Source organism: Equus asinus, chromosome 2, assembly GCF_041296235.1.
Source record: "Equus asinus isolate D_3611 breed Donkey chromosome 2, EquAss-T2T_v2, whole genome shotgun sequence".
NCBI classification, from domain to species: Eukaryota; Metazoa; Chordata; class Mammalia; order Perissodactyla; family Equidae; genus Equus; species Equus asinus.
This window is the reverse complement of record NC_091791.1, coordinates 139,715,814-139,737,808: the sequence shown is the minus strand read 5'-3', so window position 1 is coordinate 139,737,808 and position 21,995 is coordinate 139,715,814. Positions and strand designations below refer to the sequence as shown.

Here is a 21,995-nt window from a genome sequence, read left to right as displayed (position 1 = left end):
GCCAGCCCCTACAATTCTTGATTATAATATTTTTTTAAATTGAGCTAAATGTCTGGCATGAAGATTGGGCTTTTAGCATCCAGGAGGAATTACATCAAACACTCAAGTCACGACCAACCTGAAGGATGTTTCACTGCTCTGAACAGTGAGGCACATCCAAAGCCAATAGCCCTCCCACTTAGTTTTAAAAGTTAAGACGATAAAGCCAACCTACTCAACCTTGTTATGGTGGCCTATTAAACTAATTTTGAATACTGAATCACATTCCCATTAACAAAAGCCAAAACCAAACATATGACTTCTGAACACTCAGTTCTGACCTATACACCTTAATTAAGATTTTAATAGAGAACCAAACTTATCACTAGCAAGGCTCATATACCAAATACAACCATTTTCAACCAATCTATTTACCTTTCAAAAGATGAAGACTGTACTGTTGAACTCTCAGGAAACCTGCCCCTCTCTCGGTGATCAAAGTCATTAAATCTATTCTGTTGGCGAGAGTAGTCAGATCCGTGGCCAAATCGTGCATCTGTATCTAGAGACAACTTTTTATTCTCACTCCAGTAAGGGTCATCTCGCCTTGAAGAGAAATATTTGCTCATTTATATAAAATTAGTTTGACAATAATCAAATAACACTTACTTGGAGTTATACATACCACATGCTAGGAACTGTGGATACAGAGGGCTAATAAACTCAAGACACAAAACATTCTGTTACAAGAACAAGCTAGCAAAGAATGAAGTAATAAATACATAAAGCCATATAGTGTTAGAGGAATTTCACAGGAGAGAAAATAGTTGAAAAATTATGTTTTAAAATTATTAAATGGAAAAGACAAATAAGATATAATACTTGATACCATTTTATAATAAAATTCCAACCAGCAGTATACAACCTTTTCAGCTATACTTTAGAAAGGTTAGCAGTAAGTCTCAAGCACAATTCATTCATTCCACCTATTTCTGCACACAGTCAACTAAATCTCACAGAATTTATATTAAGAAAATTAAAAGACTATATCATAGTTTTGAAATCTATTAAGAAGTATGAACGCAAACACACAACAGAATCTCTACCCTCGTTTCCCCAAGTTTATGACTTCCATTCTTGTGCTATCTGCACTACCCTACAAGAATTTTCAAAATGGGTCTGAGTTAAGAGCCATCATTGAAGCCTACTATGACCATGTATTTCCAGTCATAATAATGGACAAGCATTTGGCACTAGGAAAGGAAGAAGGGAAAGAAGAGCAGACTCTCCCTACTTGACAATGCACTGGGTCCACTCCAGCATTGCAGTCATTCCCATCCCTGTTGACCATGACCTTTTATTCCAGTGATGGTTGCCTGTACTTTCTAATTCTCGTTAGTCTTAGCTTAAAGGGAGTAAGATAGCAAGTGTAACTGTTAAAGAAGAAAGCAAGCAACTACCTATGATCTACATCCCGTGGGCGTTTCAAAGAATTCCTTTTTTCTTGTTCATAACGGAGCTGCTGCTGTTGCCGTCTCAGTTCCTCTCGTTCTCGAGCAATACGTTCAGCTTCTTTACGACGTTCCTTCAGACAACACAGAAGGAAGAACCAAGCAATGCAAAATGAAAACATATGGTAAGTATATGTGCGACCTTGTTTTAATCCTGTCATTAAGAAACCATCATAGGGAAACACCAGGCAAAACACATACCTGGGACAAATAAATAAACAAATGTGACTTCTGTGATCAGTAATCTAGGCTATGGCTATTGTTCTGCCACATTAAAAATAACAGAGCTTGGGTGGTGCAAGCTGGCAAGTAATTGGGGAGGTAGGATTTAGTGTAATCATTTGACTGAAACAAAAGCACCTCAAGGGAATTAGAAACAGAGTTCATATGTATAGAGACCAAGTGCCTTAAAACCCTGGATGCAATTCTGCAAAGAGAGGCATTATTTCCTTCCAGCCTTGGGAAATCATTCCCACTGTAACATGCAAGGAAATAGTTATGATTTTCTAAGGTTGGGATAGTGACAGAGCCTGGATTACAACTACTCTGGACTCATAGTCCTATGCTCAGACTATTAGGCTGCCATCATATTGCAGAGTTCAAGTTATTATTACCAATTGGCTAGAACACAGTCACTACAAAACATATTTTTAACTAGCACCTAATTCATTGTTGTCTTTCAGGGACACTTAATAAATGTGCATTAGCTGAACTCATTCTATAGCTTTACAACAAGTAAAGCAAATTTTAGGGCAAAAATCACAGGGTTGGAGAAAGGTCAGTTATTTAAGATGAAAAGATTTTCTGACTGCACCTGTTCAATACGAATGCGTTCCCTTTCCAAGCGTTCGCGTTCCATTCTCTCTCTCTCTAGTTTCTGCCTTTCAATTTCTAGGCGCTCTCTCTCTCTCTGTAAGCGCTCCCGTTCTTCCCGTTCACGGATTATTCTAATGCGTTCGCGCTCTCGACGCTCTCTTTCTGCAATCTCTCTTCGTCTAACAAAAATCAGTATTTAGAAATACTTAAATTATGCTAGCACTGTGTGAAAGAGAATAGCTTTGAATTTGAATTTTTCCTTGAGGTTGGCAATTTTAAACTTCAATTTAATCTAAGTAGTTTTAAAATAATTGGAAAAAGAACTCAAAATAAAACTTTAAACAGATTCCAATACTGTCACTTATTTATTGACTGTCCACTGAGCAGCTGAATTTTATAGAGTAGTTGCCTCTGAGATGATTCCTGTTTAAATAAAAATCCCACTATAATAGCCCATTGATTGACTGACATTTTAAAAAGGAGATATTCTACTAATGTATGAATTTACAAAACTACAACTTCTATTGTTTTTGATAGAAAAATTTCTAGTATCAGGTATATATTCTATCTCCTTAAACAAGGTATACTTTATTTTGATGACTTGGGATCATACACATCAAGGTGAATTATACCAAAGGCTATAATAATAAAATGGTTGCCCTTAAGGGTTTTTTGGAGTGTTCACTGGCTCATAATAGATGGCTCCAGGTAACATGCTTTTTTGAGTCAGGAGGTAGTTCAAATGTCTGCTGAATTAAGTTGTTGTATTAGGCTTCTATCGGTGTCTTTGTCACTTCCTCACTCTAAGGCACTCAGTGCAGTTTGTCTGTCAGTGTACCTTCCTCTAGCAACCCAGTGGTTCTCAATGGGTCAGTCCTGCCCCCATGGAAATCTCAGGGGCATTTTTAATGATCACAATGACCATGGGGCTGTGACCAGCACTTAGTGAGTGGGGACCAAGGAGTCTAGGTATCTTATGATACGTGGAATAGTCAGGATAGTCCTGCACAACAAAAAACTGTCCAATGCTCCTAATTCCTTTCAAACGCCATAATGGACATGCCTATCATTAAAACAAAACAAAACAAAATCATCTTTAAAAAAAAAAAACCTGAGCCTAGAACTTAACTCATTTTTATAAATGCTGCTTGGTTTGTTTGCTTTGGCATGGTTTTATATACACTAAAATTTCCAGGAATGCAACCCCATGTAAACAGAGGGAAAATTATACTTCCTTGAGAACTTCATCAAGAGTTGTTCACCATTTCAGAAATCACGTCATAATGTCAACACCACTCCTGGTATTTGACTCACCAATACGACACACCAGTATCAGTCTGTGTTTGTAGCTGTCACCTTCTCATTGAGTCTAAAGAGGGGTGCAAACATCTGCCTACATCATGAGGTCTTCAAGAGAGTCATGCCTAAACATTCATATCTGGAATACATGCTTCAATATAAATTACTTTTACTTCTCCTTTATATCAGAGTTAAGGTATTATATCGATTTTTTGGAAATTATTTGTATGGGAAGGTGTATTATGTCATCAGTTTCACTTCAGAATAGTAAAGAGGGTACTGCAACTTTTTTTATATAAAAGGAGGGTTGGTCTGGTAGGTTTGAGAATTGCTGCTCCAGTAGCTCCCACTCTCACTCTCCTCCCAACTTGTCATCTAAACAGAAACCTCAGCATATTGGGACTTCATCAGAAAAAGAGAAAATGGGTTCTGAGTAATGCAAGGATGATTTCCTTTTATTAAAGTATGTGGCAATTCTAGTATTGTTTAAGTTGGTAAAGTATCTCTAGTAGTTCCTAACACTCTTGTGAGTGAACAGATGAGATCCCAGGATGTGCCCTCTCGACAAGATAGGTTAATATTTGCAAATTTCTATTATAAAATATTTTCACAAGAATAGTTTAAGTGGCATCCACAAATTGACATACGAAAGCAAACTGGTCCTCATGATGAATTGCTGAGACACTGCCACTGAAAACAGAAATGTCTGTTTTGCTCTCTGTTTTAAAGAGAATGCTTGCCTTGGGATAGAGCTTGAACACAGTAAGGTTCATAGGGCAAATCTTCCTGCACTTGGGCTCTAATCCAAAGTACAACGAATTTTTCCTAAAATGTCAACATACTATTTGAACACTGTAGCTTACACATTGAGACTATCTTATCTCAAAACCAATTTTTCCTTTAAAGTCATGTTTTTTATGGCAGCAGCTTTGGAGAAGAGGAAAGAGCATTGGACTTGGAGTCAGAAGACTTGGGTCTGAGTCCCGACTCTGCCACTCATGAGCCATGTGGCATTGGAGGAGTCATTTAGCCTCTCTGGGCCTCTGTTTTTTCAGTTACAGAATGGGCATAACTAACCTTAGGGAACTGTTGATAAGGATAATAGATGGAAAGGTCCTGTGTAAACTAAAATACTATGCAAACTTAAATCATTAGCTTTTACTGCACTTCTTAAAAGTGGCAAAAAGCTTTCTGTGGGAATACAATTTCCAGGAATCTGATTTATAACTAGTGTTAAAGATGTACTGATAGTTAAAGACAGGTAGAAAAGAGGCTCTCTTCCTACCTTCGAAGTTCCACTGCTCGTCGCAATCTTTCAAAACGAACTAAGTGTTCTCTCAATCTTTGTTCCTTCATCTTTTCAAAAGGCAAGATGTCCTTCCTTCTGTAGTCTTTATCCCTTTTTTTATCTAGGCTGGCTCTCTCCTTTTCCTTGCTTCTTCCATGAATCTATAGAAAAAAATTATAAAAGGACTAGAAGTTAAAATAATTTTGGGTTTTGTTTTTCAAGTTCAGCTGGTCATTTAAAAAGCTTAAATAAGTAACGACATTCCCTTTTTCTTAGATTTCCTAGCGTAGAAGTAGGCAAAAATGGTTACAGAGATACCGAATTATCTTCTTTGGGAAATAGGTGGCATAGTATACAGCATGCCTCTCGGAGACTTACTTTCTCATATCTTCCTCTTCTTGATGGCCTACAGTGATCTCCTTTAGTTTGGTCTAGTATTACCATATGTCCTGGACTCTTTGAACCTAAGAGGAAAAAAAAAATTAGATACACAAATGTCCAAAAAATATTTCCAAAATATTTAAAAAGTTAAAAAGGAAAATGTAATATAAAAATGCTGAATTCATAGACATTCACAAACGAATAAACGAAATAAAAACCCTACTTTTTCTATGAGAACCTAAATGCAAAGAGTTTTTAAAAAATAACTCAAATCCACTAACATAAATACTTTCAGTGATACCAAAAGATCCCAGCTCATTTACACAGCTATAAGTCAATGACCGTTTTAAGTCAGCCCAGATTTAACAGTAAACAGGCTTAGCTGGAAGAGCACGTCTGTTCCCCAGAGCAGAAAAGGAGAAGACGATTAGTCCTGTTAGAACTCCTTTTCTATGAGTGACATCTAACCATGAAGCTTAAATATTTATCTAGATTGTGATCTCAAGTTTTCCCTTCCACAGTGAAAATTAAGTCATAGAATGCATTAGAAAGGGATTGAGAAGAAAGATACATAGCATACTTATTCGTTTCTTTTCTTCACTCTTTTTAATCGATTCTGAAGTTTGGCCACTTGATCCATTATCATTCTTCTCATCTTTACCTTCTATTTTCTTAGTATCCTTGCTTTCTTTTTTTTCGGATTTCTCAGACGACCTTTTCTCTTCTTTTTTAACAGAGGCTTGTGTCCTGACCATACCACCCCGCACAAGAAAACAAGAGAATGAGAACTACTTCATCAGTGTACTAAAAAAAGTCTGTGTGCTTATCAAAAGAATAGATCCTTACTTGCTACTTCTATCACTCATATTTTTTTTGTCTCCAGAGCTTCTTGAACTACTCTTTTCATCATTTTCTTTCTTCAATTCTTTCTTAGAAGGATCACCTTTAACCTGAAAAGTTTAAGCCAGGAAAAAAGTCTGTAAGTTTTAAGGTTACATTTTTTTTCCCTTCTTCTCCCCAAAGCACCCCCATACACAGTTGCATATTCTAGTTGTAGGTGCTTCCGGCTCTGCTATGTAGGACGCTGCCTCAGCGTGGCCTGATGAGCAGTACTAGGTCCACGCCCAGAATCCAAACTGGCGAAACCCTGGGCCACCGAAGCTGAGCACAAACTTAACCACTCGACCACCGGGCCAGCCCTTAAGGTTACTTTTCTTTTTTTTGTTTTTTTTTTGAGGAAGATTAGCCCTGAGCTAACATCTGCTGCCAATCCTCCTCTTTTTGCTGAGGAAGACTGGTCCGGAGCTAACATTCGTGCCCATCTTCCCCTACTTTATATGTGGGACGCCTGCCACAGCATGGCTTGCCAAGCAGTGCCATGTCTGCACCCGGGATCTGAACTGGCGAATCCCGGGCCGCCAAAGCAAGAACGTGCTCACTTAACCGCTGCGCCACCAGGCCAGCCCCTAAGTTTACATTTTTATGATTACAAAAAGTATGTTGATGATAGAAAATTTGGAAAACATAGAAGTAAAAAAATAAAAATGAATACATAAAAATAAAAATCATTCTTAATTCTTCTCCCTCCCAGTGTGACATCTTTAAATTGAGAATTACTAGCCCTAAAGGAAATTCCTTTTATAAACAGTTAAGCAAGCTTACTTTTTCAACAGAAATCAGCTGTCCATGCAGCTCAGTGCGATGCAGATGTGCAATACATCTGGACACCTCTGTGCTTGAGGACATAGTTACAATGCCATAGCACTTTGCACCAGGACTTCGAGCATTCGTAACCACCTTCGCACTCAGAACCTGTGAGATGAAATTATACTTTAGAAAGTTTTACAACTACTTATATTTCTACATAGATGAAACTGAGACTATTCAAATTAAAGGATCTATTCAGGATAAAGCACAAATTTAGGATATATACTATTCTGTTTCATAGTCTTGTGATCACCATCTACTTTGCCTGTAAGGACTTAGTAAATATTTAGAGGAATAATTTAAAGTGTCAAAAAGCAATTTAACATACTTTCAGTTTTTCTTTTTGTTTTTTCAAATACATAACTAAAATACGATTAGTCACATCAATGAAGTAATGGCACAACTAACCAAAGCAAAGAAATAATATTCTCACTTAGACTTGGGCCAAAATTTCCCTATCACAGGCCTACCTTGAATCTCTTAGAGAAGAAAAAAGGATAAGTTTTTAGAAAGTTTCTAGATGAGTATTAACACTTTTCTATACTGGGCCACTCTAAGAAATTTTCAAAACTGAGGAAAGAATCTGCTGCATGTAAAAAAGCACCCTAAAAAATACACCCTAAAGAAACCGCTTTCTATCTATATACTTTTAAAATTCACACCAATATTAAAGTGACAATTTCAACTATGAAATGAATAGTTAAAAGAGACAAGGATGGGTGCGTGAGGAGAAAAGTGAGAGAGAACAATCTAGAGCTGAACAAAGAGGAACACAGACATAAGGCCAGGAAGAGGTCAACAGGGAATTCAAGAGGTTATGGTATGGGTGGCTAGAAACTACCAGCTTTTGTCTCAACTCTGGGAGAGGCTGACTTGCCCCAACAGCCATTCAATTTATTTATTTTTTGCGTGAGGAAGATTGTTCCTAAGCCAACATCTGTGCCCATCTTCCTGTATTTTGTATGTGAGACGCTGCCACAGCATGGCTTGATGAACACTGTGTAGCTCCGTGCCAGGATCCGAACCTGCGAACCCCGAGCCACTGAAGTAGAATGCACCAACTTAACCACTATGCCACCGGGCCAGCCCCTAGCCATTCAATTTTTAAGCCTAAAGTCTTATTATCAACTGTGTGGTATCCCTATACAGCTTTAGTCCTAATAAATACGAACATTAAAATATTGTTTTTATATCTCTAACAATAAATTATTGAAAATAGAACAAAAAATATGCCACAGCTGATTACAGGACTAGAGTTCTCAGTGTTCTGTATCTGACACCTACAAAAACCTCCTTAACACTCAAGCAACTCTCTAATTAAATGAGAAGAAAAAAAAACTCCTAAAATCAACAAGATAGATTTTTGTAGCACTCATTAATGACTATTTACCAATACTGGTCATTAATTTAATAAGTATTTGAAAGCCTACCATTTGCAAAGTATAGTAGATAAGGCCCCTGCTATCAAAGAGCTAAAGAAAAAACACTAAAGTAGATTATATATAATGAATACTGAAAACTAAAATGTAAGGGAGGAATTAGTGAGTGCTCTAAGGGATACAGATCAGCTACAATTCATTTCGACAGCTATTCACTCAATATTCAATTCATTTAATTATTGACTATTCTCTTCTGTTAGGTCTTCCCTCATACGCCAGAGAAACTTTTCCTATGAACCAACCACAGCAAAGCCTCTGCTTTTGCTCTCTTGGTACTGGGCACTCTTCCTTTGCAGCACATATCACAACTTCTGATTAAGCATATTTTCATCAGTTTTACATTTTTCTCCACCACTGTACTGGAATCTATACATGACGCGAACCACATCAGTGTTGGTTTCCCGTGATTCTCTATGTCATTGTCTAACGTTAATCTGACTATATTTTCCAGATGACCAGATCAGCCTCAGCAATTCTAGGTCCTAGAAGAGTCATGAAGAATGTGATGAATAAAACTCAGTCCTTGGCTTAAATGGGCTCAGAATATGAGCTTTTAATACAAAGATCCCCAGGGCTCAAAGGGAGACTATATTATGAAACTTACCATTACCACAAAACTCAAAAATTATGCCTATAACATCCCTGAGAGAAACAAGAAATTAGATGATTTTATATAATACAGTCTTGAATACAATCCCTGTTTCAAATGGAGATACTAGAAAGATGGATAAAAAGGTAAAAAGAATGTACCTTTCCATATTTGCCAAAGAGGTTCTTCAAGTCAGCAGCTTTGGTATTAGAAGAAAGTCCACTAACCCAGATATTTTTGGTCGAGCTTCCACTGCTACCACTAGTACTGCTCGTACTTCCTAGAACACATTTACAGCAGATGGTTAAGTATCTCAATCGGAATTGTTTTTTAACAAAATTATTAGGGCCATATTCTCTCAAAATCATAAAATCCTTTCACTTAATTTTGATAGTATGACCTTACTATATCAAAACCCTATGAATTCTCTATAATTAAAATCAAACGCAAAAACAGACAATACAACTAATAAGGAAACAAGTCTGAACATTTGTACACTTCCTACTGCATGAGTTTTAAGTCAAAGTGGATAAAAAAATCAATTATGTGTCTTGAACTTTTGCTGTTAATACTTTATACTCTCCCACTGCACTGAACAGAAGGCAACCAGGAGGTAGACTGCTTAATTACCTACAGCTGTTGTGGGCTTTACATCCTGAAAAATTAGGAGTGCAAGAGGGAAAAGTCAAAGCAAGAGATAAACTGTTTCCAAGAATTTAAATGTTTAATAACAAAGACTAACCAACCAGCTCATCTTCATTCTCTATTAGAGAAAGGGGGAGAGAAAACGGGATTACATGCAGCTGGGGAACTCTGGATTTAATTTAAAAAAAAAAAATCTTCTAAAACAAATCAATTACAAGAATAAGACCAGAGACTTGGAAATCCTTTAGAATAGGCAAATGGTTATATGCATCATTTCTGTACTATTTCCATACACAAATCACAGTTTCATACATATAGATGCCGCTCCTTAGAATATAGGCCTAGCCAGTCACTCTTCAGTGCTTTTCTTCAAATGGGCTTTTAGAAAAGAGAAATTTTCATTCATTTGGTTTTATTTGGAAAAGAATTCTTACCCACTTTAAGAAAAACTGTACATAAGCAATTAAAGGTAACACTTTTTATAACTTCAAGTTATTATATGTACAAAGAGTAAAACTGTCAAAGCTGTAAAAAAATTACATGCCACAAGTTTTAGTTGAAAAACTACTGTCAGGGCAGACTTACAAGGAGACGACACATACCTGACTCAAAGATCGATAAGTATTAACGGGTGCTGCATTTCTGTTCTTAAGAAACACATTTCTCAAAGGGTCTGCTTTACTTTATGGAATGTTAACTAGAAATGTGTCTCTTTTTTATGTTACCAGTAACATTTGGGCCCAGTTATTTCTCTAACTACAGAAAAAGAAAATCTTAATAACAGGAAAACATTACGACTACTAATCTTCTAAATTTAAAGGATTATATTTAATAAATTTATTATATCCAATCCATTAACCAAAACTCTAAGGGATGTGGGTATTGCAATTAATTGTCAATTACAAAATCAATCACCAAAATTTCCAACTACTAAAATATATCAACAAAATACACTAAATCAACCAGAGGATATATAACACTTCTTTTTTAGGCAGTGAAGAGGCATTTGAAGACTTTGCAGTACCTTAATAGTGTTATTTTTCCTTAAAATGCTTTTTTAGAAAACAAGAAATATTTTTCAAGTAAACAGCATAGTACAAGAAGAAACTATAGTGCATGGCCACAAGATAATTAGAGACTTCTCAGTACAGAAAGCAATCAAATACTGCACCTTTAAGCTTACAAGAATTTCAAATAAAATTACTTTCCTACATAAGACACCTATTAACCCAAAATAAGTCAAACTAAAATGCAAATTCTGAGGAACTACAACACTGTATGCTGGCTACATTACTAGAAGTGTGCCCTGATTTAAATAATGAAAAAAGTAAAACCAAATGTTAGAGACTGATTTTCTTTTAACTACTGGACTCCACAACTATACACAAGTATCATTTAGAGCACACATTCTACTAAACAGAACAGGGAAAAGGTGGCGATGATATGTAGGAGTCACAAATGACTGCGACTAAAGAAAAAATACTTCTGAAATTATAATCTAAGAAAATGAAATCTCTCTATGAACATTCAACATAGTTGCTTCCACACAATGATAAAAAGACATAGCAAATGGGTTTTCAGCATACGCAGCCCAGTTTACAAAGTCAGTAATTAAAGGGTAATGCTTCAATCACACTGAGAGTTTACTGTAATCTAACTTCACAGTTTACACAAAGGCCATCCAAAATTTTTAGTGCATCAATTCTTAAGGACTAAATGTCAAAGAAAACCCCAGGCAAATATTACTTTTTAATGAAAATATGCAATTTATTACTGAAATAAATAGGAAAAAATCCATTACCTTTGTCATCTTTGGATGATGTCTTGCTGTCTTTAGATTCCTTGGAAGAGCTAAAGAAGCAAATCACCAGAAGAAAATTGAAAACAAAAAACAAAAAAAACACAAAAATCGAACAGCTTGATATTGACTATATTTCAAACTAGTGCTATTCATACAAATTAACAATTCCAAAGGCCTAGATTAGGTTATTTGAACAAATGATTCCCTTAGGATTCTTGCACTGATTCTCCCCAAGATGCCTGAAGATCTAGATTTTCTGAAAATTCTATTCATGGCCATCTTCTCCAGATTTCAGGACTGGGACTTGACTTCATTTTGTGTTCTTAGGACTGACAGTTGTTCATTAACCATCATCACAAGGATTTTTAAAAATAAAACACAAAAAAATTGTCAATTTGAAAAAAAAACAAAAAACAACAAAAAAAACCAAATATATGCTGACAATTCGACAATGCAATCAGTAGGACACACTGCATAATACGAAGATCTTGAAAATTTTTTTAAAGTAACTTATGACGGTCAAAAATATTTATAGGCAGGATCATAAGTACTAATTACTGTACATGGTCTTGAAGCCACCCCCTTAATGTAGAGTGATCTTATTGAATGCTGGAATTCAGTATCGTAAAGAACTGACATAGAAAAACAAACCTCTTTGCTTGACCAGAGGCCCCAGTAGACGAGGGCCCTTTCTTCAAAGTATCCTTTTCTTTGTCTCCAGATTCTGCTTTCTTAGAACTTTCTCTGGCTTCCTTCTCGACAGGATCACCCTTCACGCAGTCTTCCTTCTTACCATCTTTATGGTTCGCATTCATCTCATAATCCTTGCTTTCCTTCTCCGGGCTCTGTGCAATGGCGTCCTGCCCATCTTTTGGCTTACTTGCTTCAGAATCTGTAATTTTCACATTTTTACCTGTTTCTAGGAGGTCATCACCATCAAAATCCAGAGTGATGGCATCTTCAGCCTGGATTGTGACCGAGATGTTGTCATCCTCAGCTTCTTTCACAGTCGCATTAGCTTCCATCTCTTCATGAGCTGTGTGATCAGCCTCAGCTAGGTTCCCTTCTGAAGGAAGAGGTTTAGATACTTCTTGTGTACCATCACCAGAACCTGCTATATCTAAGAGGATTTAACAGGAATAAATATGGCAAAACAAGAAGTTTAAACAATTTCATATTCATAAGCTAGAATAGGACCTAGAAAATATAAAGCCAGTTATTAGCACTGATGGAAGGTTAGGAAAAAAACACAAGGGTATTAACTAACATAAACAATCCTTTACCCAGGATCACTTATTCTTCATGGAAAAAATGATTTCTACATATAAATACCAAACAACAAAAGTGAGGAAATGGTTCCATCCTGAGGATACCAGCTCTTCATTTCTGGTTATAAGTTAATGGCATATGGAAGATTTTTTTCCTCCATGAGATAGTGACAAATGTGCAGATTTGTTATTCAATGTTCCAATCATCTCGGGAGTTAACCCTCATGACCTTCAGAATTCCCATGGTGACGTCTTGAAAGGTCACAGTCTGAGGCTATCAATCAGTCTTCAACGTGTTTCAGGGACCCATCTTTTTCGCTCTTCTTATTCAATTCCTGAGTAGTCCAGAATCGGATGGAAAACTGCTACAGAAGGTTCCAAAGGTGGCCTGCTCCATAACGTTCGGGAAATTGGTTATTTCCAGTCTTCATCCTGTCCAGTCAGTCCCGCAATTACCATTTTCAAAGATATCTTGCGTTCCCCCAGGATAGAAAGGCTTCGGGCATGTGAGATTTTCAGTTAGTAGCTTGACTTCATCATGGCTTCTAGGCTTTTTATTCTGCCTTGCTTAGAACCTGCTCCACGTCCTTGCTAGTCCAAGGTAGGATCCTTTCACTTCTGTCCAAGAACTCTTCCATAACCTCATACAGACCATATGTATCGCTACTGATGTCCCTGGAATTGTATTGGATGAGACAGGTCTCCTAAACTACTAAAACTGTCAGAAGACTGTATGAAAGTTTCTCTGAGCAGCAAACAAAAAGTCAGTCTCCTGATCACCCACCATTTTTAGGACTAGTTTTAAAGTTAATTATCCATTACACACCAGGACTCCAATAAGCACGTATGAGTTACTGCAGTGCCAGTCTTAAGGATGTAATCAACTTACCGTATGCTAGAAGTTATTTTAAAAAATAAGATTAAAAACTGGGTTAAATTAAAATGGCATTGTCCACTACAGTAACTGATATGTACCATTAGGTTAGAACATATCGCAAGTGTTAAAAAAGAAAAATTAAAACCAATTGAAAAATAAAATCAAGATGCTAACTCAATTCACTAAATTGATAAATTTGAAAATGAACTCATTTCAAAAATAAGCCTTCAAATAAGGAATGCTTTTTTTTTTTACATAATTTACTGTTTTTCCAAATGTCAGCAATTTTTAAACTCTACTTAGCATCAAACATACCTTTCTCATTTTCTTCTTCCTCACCATCCTGAAATTCAAAGAATAATCAAATGTAAAATGAATTCATTTAAAACTGGATTTTAGTAATAGTACAAAATCAGTCAGGTTAAATTGGTGTGTAAGCTAATAATAATTAGGGATATCTATCACTAACAAATATAGGATATTCCAATCAGAACCAGAGCCCTTTGGGAGAAATGTGGCACATGTCTGGTATATACAATTTTAGAAAAGAAAACAGTTAAATCTTTCAATGATTAGATCAACAACAAACTGGATTATTTAGTTTCAGTTTTCAAAACTAGCTTACATAAACTGAATTTTACCCATATCAAAGAGCTGCCAATAAAAAGACTGACCTGATTATTTTATGTGGCTAAGTTCAATGGCACTGTTAGGGCGTACTATTCAAAACAGTACCCGAAAGTATAACCTAAAGACATACACTTTCAAAGGCTTGAATGCATATTAATAAGCAAAAAAAAAAAACCCAAAAAACACTCCCTTTTTAGGCATCCCAGAAGTAAGAAGAATGGTTATCAAAGTAATTAGTTTCAAATTATTCACTCCTTTTTATCTGTTGAAAATGAATTCATAGCTGTCACAGAGACACTGGTGGGCAGCCACTTTAAAAATGGTACTTGTGCTATAGGTAATCAAAACAAGCAACTCACACACTTTTAAAAAATTATTTTGATTTAAAAATATGAATATCTTCACCTAGTCTAAAATTAAGCATGTGCTAGCCCAAAAACAGCAATATTGCAAAGGGAAAAACCTGTATTTATTCTACCAAGCGAATACTGCAAAAATCACTGAAGTAATCACATCAAGAAAGAACCAACATTTCCCTAAATTAAAGATCATAACAAATAAGCAAAATAATACACATGATGATTTCAATAATGGATGTTTTCGTTTATAATAGTTTAAAATAAAAACTAAGTAAAAATAGACCATTTTCAGTCAAGGTGGTGTGAGTTTTACAGTACGGGGCTTTACAGTAGTGGCTCTCAAACTCTGAGACTGTTATCAGAATACAGTCCTGTATTCTGAAGGGCTTGTTAAAATACAGATTGCTGAGCACCAACCCCAGAGTTTCTGATTCAGGTCTGGAGAGGGGCTTGAGAATTTGCATCTCTAACAAGTTTCCAGGTGATGCTGATGCTGTGGTCCAGGGACTACACTATAAGAACTACTGCCTCATGGGGCCGGCCCGGTGGCACAGCAGTTAAGTTCGCACGTTCCACTTCTCGGCAGCCCAGGGTTCACCAGTTCGGATCCCGGGTGTGGACATGGCACTGCTTGGCAAAAGCCATGCTGTGGTAGGCATCCCACATATAAAGTAGAGGAAGATGGGCACGGATGTTAGCTCAGGGCGAGTCTTCCCCAGCAAAAAGAGGAGGATTGGCAGTAGTTAGCTCAGGGCTAATCTTCCTCAAAAAAAATAAAAAAAAAAAGAACTACTGCCTTAGAGTGAGAGCCTAGCAGTGAAGGAAGACCTAAAGCAAAATTGAACTGTAAACAAAACTATAAATAGCATATTTATAACACAATTTTAGATTCACATAAAAGCATGCATTCCTTAAAAATATCAAATATTTTACTATATGCTCAAAATTACATTTGGATAACAATCATATTTTTAAGAAATCACTTTAGAAGATTTTTCAACTTTAAGTTAACATGCAAGTGCCCCAATTAGGGTTTGACCAATTGTTTTACACACTAAAGTACTACGAAGGAAACTAAAAACATTGAAACAACAGAGCCACAAGCTTAGGAAGAAAAATAGTCCAAAACAAGTAGATTAGTGGATTGATAGCAATGTGAATCCTATTATCACATAAATCCATTAAACTGTGCTCTAATAATCTCTTAATTGTTGTCCTGGAACAAACTGTTTGTACTGGAGTTTAGTTTTAGTCATTACATTTCTAACCTGCAATATTTGGAAAGGAAAGAAAATGCTTTAACTTGAGTGGAGTGGTAGGCAGCGGCAGCACAGAAACAATGTGTTAGCCTAGAAGGATCGATAAAGCTTTTTCTTCCAAACTCTTTTAGTTTAGTAATGTATCTTGGAGGGGTAAAGTGGAATACCTTAACTTTTACTTAAAAGCAGAACAAATGAACTTCAAGAACACAACTTGCCTCTCCCTTGTCTTCCTGTGATGCCAACAGCACACCACTTTCAAGTCATTCTTTTAGAGATGCAGTATCGATAGGTTCAAGAAAAAAATGGCCAAATTATTTGCTATTTTAAAAAGTACTGTGGTGTAAAAAACAAAATCCTTTCTGCTGTGTAGTTCCTGCCAATTAGAAATGTTATTTCTAGCTGCTAAAATAATTGGTAAGGCTTTGCCTTATTTTGCTGAAGAGCTTTTAGTTATTTCTCCTAATTATTCAACACATCTTCTGAAGGGTTTCATAACTTTAGTTCCTCAAAATAGTGCTAACACCAGCCTTATCACACAGACTGAAATGGGAAAACAGTCTGATCCAGCTTCTGGAAAACAAAGTGATTACAACGGAGGTGAAGCACGAAAACAACTAGGGTAACGTAGGAAAGCCGAGCCACACAGCGCATGTTTGTTTTACTGCTCAGTGTGTGCAGTAAATACAGCACTACTAAGGTTAAACCACAACTCCTAAACAAGCCTACATATCCTCGCAATAAAGAAACAAACCAGGAAATACAAGAAAGACAATGGAAAATTTTTCCTGTCTAAACGATTTATCTGTACAGACATGACATATACCTTATTTGAAAATAATTTTCCTCCACTGAAAACAGGTATTTTTCAGAATGAGGAATATAGTAAATAAGTAAGTACAATGTAAAGCATCCTTTTAAATTAACTACTTTTTCAGTTTGTCTTGAAAAAATATAATATTTCACATATGAAAATGAAGCAAATGCTCTGTAAGGTAGGTACTCATGTTACTCATCTTTGTAGTGGGATCTACAACTGTTAGTCAAACGGCGAAAGTCACATACAAAGTTTCTATTTTTGTTTCATCCTAGGAGCATCAACGGCTAGGAAGAGACAAAGACAAGCCAAGGACTTATTTTTCACTTAACAAAATGTTTATTATATATCCATTCTACTACCTTCTCTAGGTTAACCTTGTGATACAGATACACATATATACTAAGAAGATCTCTTCTGCAAGGCCTCCTTTCTCCTGAATTGTATGTAAATACTGTATTCAACCTGACTGATTACAAACCTTCAAAATAACCCTAAACTACTAACTGCCTGCTATCTGGCAATATGCTAAAGATGGTGGGAAATACAAAATACCTGGCACATAATAAGCAATCAATAAAAATCTGTTGAGTAAATCTACTGAATAAAGGTAGTCTAAGACACTGCTGTTTTAGAGGGCGTTTGTGTATCCTGTAAAGGACTTAACTGCAGCACTGCGTAAGAATGATGCAATTCAGAGAACCACATTCACCAGCGTGGAGTACTTACAGAATACCAGACTAGGCAGCATGACACCTAGGTATTTGTCCTGTCTTTTCTACGGAAACAGTTTTACTCTGTGGTGTGGTCATCCATCTATATGAATTTTACCTATAAAGTAGAGATCGCATATGACCTAAATAGGAAGTACAGGATTAAATACGACGATGGGTGTAAAGTTCTCTGTCAACAGCAAAGCACTACATGAGAGAGAGAGAATAGAGGAAACTTTATGAGGAGAGAGATAAATCTGGCTTTGAGAGGTATACAGACTTCATACAACATAAAAAGGGGAGGCCCTTAAAGTTAGCGAAACCTTAGGGGCAAAGGGAAAAAGAAAAAGGAACATACATGACGTGATCAAAGATGACTGAGGAGACTGAGACTAGAGGAAATCGTACAGAAGTAAAGCATTAGCAAATACAAACATTTCTGAGAAAATTCTCAAGTAACTGGTATCTTCCAGCTGGTAAAGCAATTCTACAAATAACCATTAATTGCACATGTACCATGTCCCAGGACCTATAATTAATCCTCACATCAATCTAGCAGGTAAGAATTATAATGTTCATTTTATAAACATAGAAATTGACTAAGAGAACCTGCCCAAGTCACAATATTGTAAGTAACAGAAGTAAAATTTGAACCAAATTCTGTCTAGTATGACAAACTGCCTAGAGGCTAACGCCTAAAGGCTAAAGATTTAAGCATCACATGAAGGCCTGAAGACTGGCTTTAAAAAAATACATCCTTATACAAAAATATTGCCTATTTGCTTATATTTCTTAAAGCAAGTAATAGAAGGATAAATCACGAATTTTAAAAAGTTTACCAATAAGAGAATGGGTCAAAGGGACTTTTTTGAATATATCTTATCTTGTAGCTTTGACTTTGGAACCATGTAAATATTTTAAATAATTATAAAATTAGATTAAACTTTCTAACTTTTTATTTTGAAATAGTTATAGACTCACAAAAAGTGCAGATTAAAATTTTTTAAAGTAATACTTAAATATTGAAAATAAAGTGAAAGGCAACGTAAATATGTATTAGTTGGTGATATAACCGTACAGAGCAGAACTAGTCTAAAACACAGTAATTTGTTCATTCCTAGAGGGGTATATCGTTAGGACAGACATAACTGGGGAAAGAAAATCTTAAATTATTTTCAGTAATCACATTGGTGGTGGTATTGGTATTATCATTCTAAGACTGTTGTCTGTGTACTGTAAGATAAAGGAAATAACTTAGAAGTAGCCCTATGAACTCAAAATCTATTTTACCTTAAAAGTAAAAACAAAAACAAACAAAAAAACCCCATACACATTCCCTAGCACTGTATACTGAAAAGGCCTAGAAAAAATGAACATCCCTACCACTGAGATTGTCATCTTGAAATACCATCTACCCCTAAAAGGAAAAAACAGCTAATTACAGGTCTGGAGCAGGAATGGAACATCATTACATTCCAGAAAGCAATGAAGCAATCAAAGACTACTAAGATTATGTTGAAAGAACTCAAGAGCCAACTTGAAGAGGCTCTAACTAACTACAGAGGGACAATTTGAGCATTAATAAGAATAATAACTATGATGGACTGAAATACATTAAACATGTTTAAATCCACAAGTTCAAAATGAAACTAAGGGAGAAAAAAGGAAAAATAAAAAACTTTATTATCACTGTTGGAGATGCTAATGAACCAGCTCATTATTCTGAAAATTGGTAAATAAAAGGAAAAGAATCAAACATATATCCTGACTTTCCTTTCTAAACAGTACCATTGGGTAATCAAATAGTAAATGAGCAGAAGTTTCTCTTTCTAGTAACACGCCAGCTAATAAATAAAAGGGAAATGATAGAATTAGAATATCACCACTTTGATCACCATAATCAATGGGGTATGGCTCATCAATAATGGGTACCACCACTAAGAAGATACAACCAGACATTGTATATATCCAAATGGAAGAATACAATACTACCTATGAAGTAGGTGTGAGTGTTTGGGGGGAGTCGGAGGGTGCCCTGAATTGGACGGCAAGCCTCCAGATCCTAAAACCAACTTACCAATTTACAGGAAATACAGTAAACAGAGGAACACGTCCAATGACTCCACAAGAATGTAATCAGCAAAATAGAGACTTTGGGAGCTCTACAGCAAGGGGTGGCAAACTCCACTAGATGCCTCTTTTTGTAAATATTTTCATTGAAACGGCCATGTCCATTCATTTACCTACTATCTGTGGCTGCTTTCACAGTACAACAGTAGAGTTGAATATCTGTGACACAGACCATATGGCCCATCATGACCAAAATATATTCTACCTGGTACTTTAAGAAAAACTTTGCCAACACTTGCTCTATAGGATAAACAATTCCATTTCTTCAATGAATAAAATAGTGGGGGAAAAAAGATGGAAGGAAAATGTATGGATTAAAAGACACTTCAATGAATCACGATGTATAGATCACATTTATATCTGGATTCAAATAAAACCTATAAAAACAAAAAGAACTATAGACAATTGAACATTTCAAAACCAACTGTATATCTGATATTAAAAATTTTATATTAGGAGTGTAAAAAATGAAAGATTTCTCTTTTAGAGATATATACTCAAATTTTTTAAGCAAAATATGGTGTCTGGAATTTGTTTCAAAACAATGCAGAAAGGGGAAAGTGAATGGAGATACAGATGAAACAAGACTCCCCATGAGCAGACAGTAGCTGAAGCTGGGCAATGGTGACTATGTAGCGTTCCTTGATGCACACAGTAAGACGACAGATTCAGTAGGCATGTTTAGAAGCATTAGATCACGATGGAACCCACATACATCTACACGTTTCTAGATGTTCCCTCATACATTATTCACAAGACGAAAAAGGTTATTTCACTTAAAGAAACCGTCTCTGAAGAGGTAATCTCCCTATCTTTTGATAGAATAAGGCAAAACTTGCCCTTTGATGAGAAATAAATAACTGTTCTTTCACTCTCAGGATGGAATGGGAGCAAGGCCATCTCTAGCCCATAAAAATTTGTGAAAATTAGAAAGAAGCACCCATTCCTTAAGATACTTTACTTCCATGTGTTAAATTTTGCAATAAACATACTGCAAACATATTATGTGAATGAGGACCCTTAGATATGAAGGCTTCACACAACTCATAACCTGCAAAACTGTAGGAGTGGCCCTAGATGGAAATTAAAAAGCTAGCTGCCAAGAACATGACGAGCTCAACTCCAACTTTTTTGCAAATTAGTAATCTAGAAAAGAACTCCCCCTGTTTGAGAGTTAATCTTCCCATCTTATTCTTTATCACTCAGAAATGAACATACTTGGGGATAAGACTTTCACAGTTCTAACATTTCCTTCCTGAATATTCCAAATTATCAGAAACATTTCTCCCTGAAATGTAATTTCTCCCCCTCAGCAATAAACACAGAGAGCCAATGCAGAGTCTCACCAGCATTTATGGCTCACCAGCATTTCAAAGGCAAGAGAGCTGCAGGAAAGAAAGCATGAGCAGACGCAATCAGCTAAGCAGTCCATGAATAAAGCCCCACTATATATTCTTCTAGTAAATATAACACTGAGGAAATAACAGACCTGATCACCATTTTTTCTAAATCTAGTAAACAGAGGGACCTCCTATCTCTATTTGAAAGTATACTATTTGAAAGTATCCACTAAGAGGGTGCATGAACAAGGGGTTCCTGAATACGGATATGAGACAAAGGATAATCTTTTTTAAAACCCAATAATACTCCAGAAATTGAGTTATAAATGTTTGTTTATAGGATCTGTAAGTTATGCTTTAAAATGTCACTATGTATATCACATATACCAAAAACAAAATTTAACACACAACAGAAGAGCAGTCATTTTCTACATACACCCTGCAAGTAAACTTCAAGAACAGAGATTTTTGTACTTTTTATAAATACTATGCCCATTCTAGGAGTGTTAAATTAACAAAAATTTACATAAAGCTTTGACAAGGATATTAGATTAGAACTTTCTAAAAATGCTTTACTTTATACCAAAGTGACAGGAAAAAAGTCAAGGAGAGTATAGACTTCTCAAAAAAAAAAAAAGAGTTATGTTTTACAGAAAGGATGGACTGTTTTTATTTTTATTCTGAAAATGGTAGATTTTATAGTAACTTCTAATTACCTTTGCGGCAACAGAAATTTCAGCCGCCAATTTTAAGTATTTTGTACACACCACACAAAAAACGGAGCATTAAATTTAAGGCAGTTTTATGAATTAAAGAATGATGAAATCAAAATAAGATTCCTTTTCCAAGCCTTTCCACCCACAATATTAAATTCATAGGACTAAATATAAACTTACTTGGGCTGTTAGAAAGGTATCATCTTCAGCTTCTTGAGCTTCAATTTCCTAAGTAAAAGGGTATACAATAGCTTTGCTTTACAAAACATCTGGGTAACACGAGAATGCTTTTATGCTATACCCGATTATCACTTGCCTCATGTTCTGTAGTGTCTATGATACTGTGGGTACTAAGGCAATGCTTAATAATTCAGACTATATTTTTTATGTCAACATAAAACTTAGTCACATTGATAATTAGAAAAATCTCT

The 21,995-nt window shown here is 35.8% G+C and overlaps 1 protein-coding gene across 6 annotated transcripts in view; it reads right to left on the bottom strand.

Annotated features, from left to right (window-relative positions):
* SLTM (SAFB like transcription modulator) overlaps positions 1-21,995 on the bottom strand; it is a 42,908-nt gene that overhangs the window by 6,324 nt on the left and 14,589 nt on the right. For 2 of the 6 annotated variants that reach the window (XM_044764803.2, XM_070500777.1), the window contains 13 exons: positions 21,745-21,792; positions 13,916-13,943; positions 12,107-12,521; positions 11,456-11,505; positions 9,171-9,289; positions 6,937-7,086; positions 6,121-6,224; positions 5,855-6,021; positions 5,272-5,357; positions 4,891-5,054; positions 2,305-2,485; positions 1,440-1,564; positions 415-585 (listed from right to left, as the gene is read on the bottom strand). In XM_044764803.2, coding sequence (XP_044620738.1) covers positions 415-585; positions 1,440-1,564; positions 2,305-2,485; positions 4,891-5,054; positions 5,272-5,357; positions 5,855-6,021; positions 6,121-6,224; positions 6,937-7,086; positions 9,171-9,289; positions 11,456-11,505; positions 12,107-12,521; positions 13,916-13,943; positions 21,745-21,792 — 1,808 coding nt within the window. Of the gene's footprint in view, positions 1-414; positions 586-1,439; positions 1,565-2,304; positions 2,486-4,890; positions 5,055-5,271; positions 5,358-5,854; positions 6,022-6,120; positions 6,225-6,936; positions 7,087-9,170; positions 9,290-11,455; positions 11,506-12,106; positions 12,576-13,915; positions 13,944-21,744; positions 21,793-21,995 lie in introns of all 6 variants that reach the window. The other 4 variants (XM_044764802.2, XM_070500769.1, XM_044764804.2 and 1 more) reach the window with 3 other exon arrangements.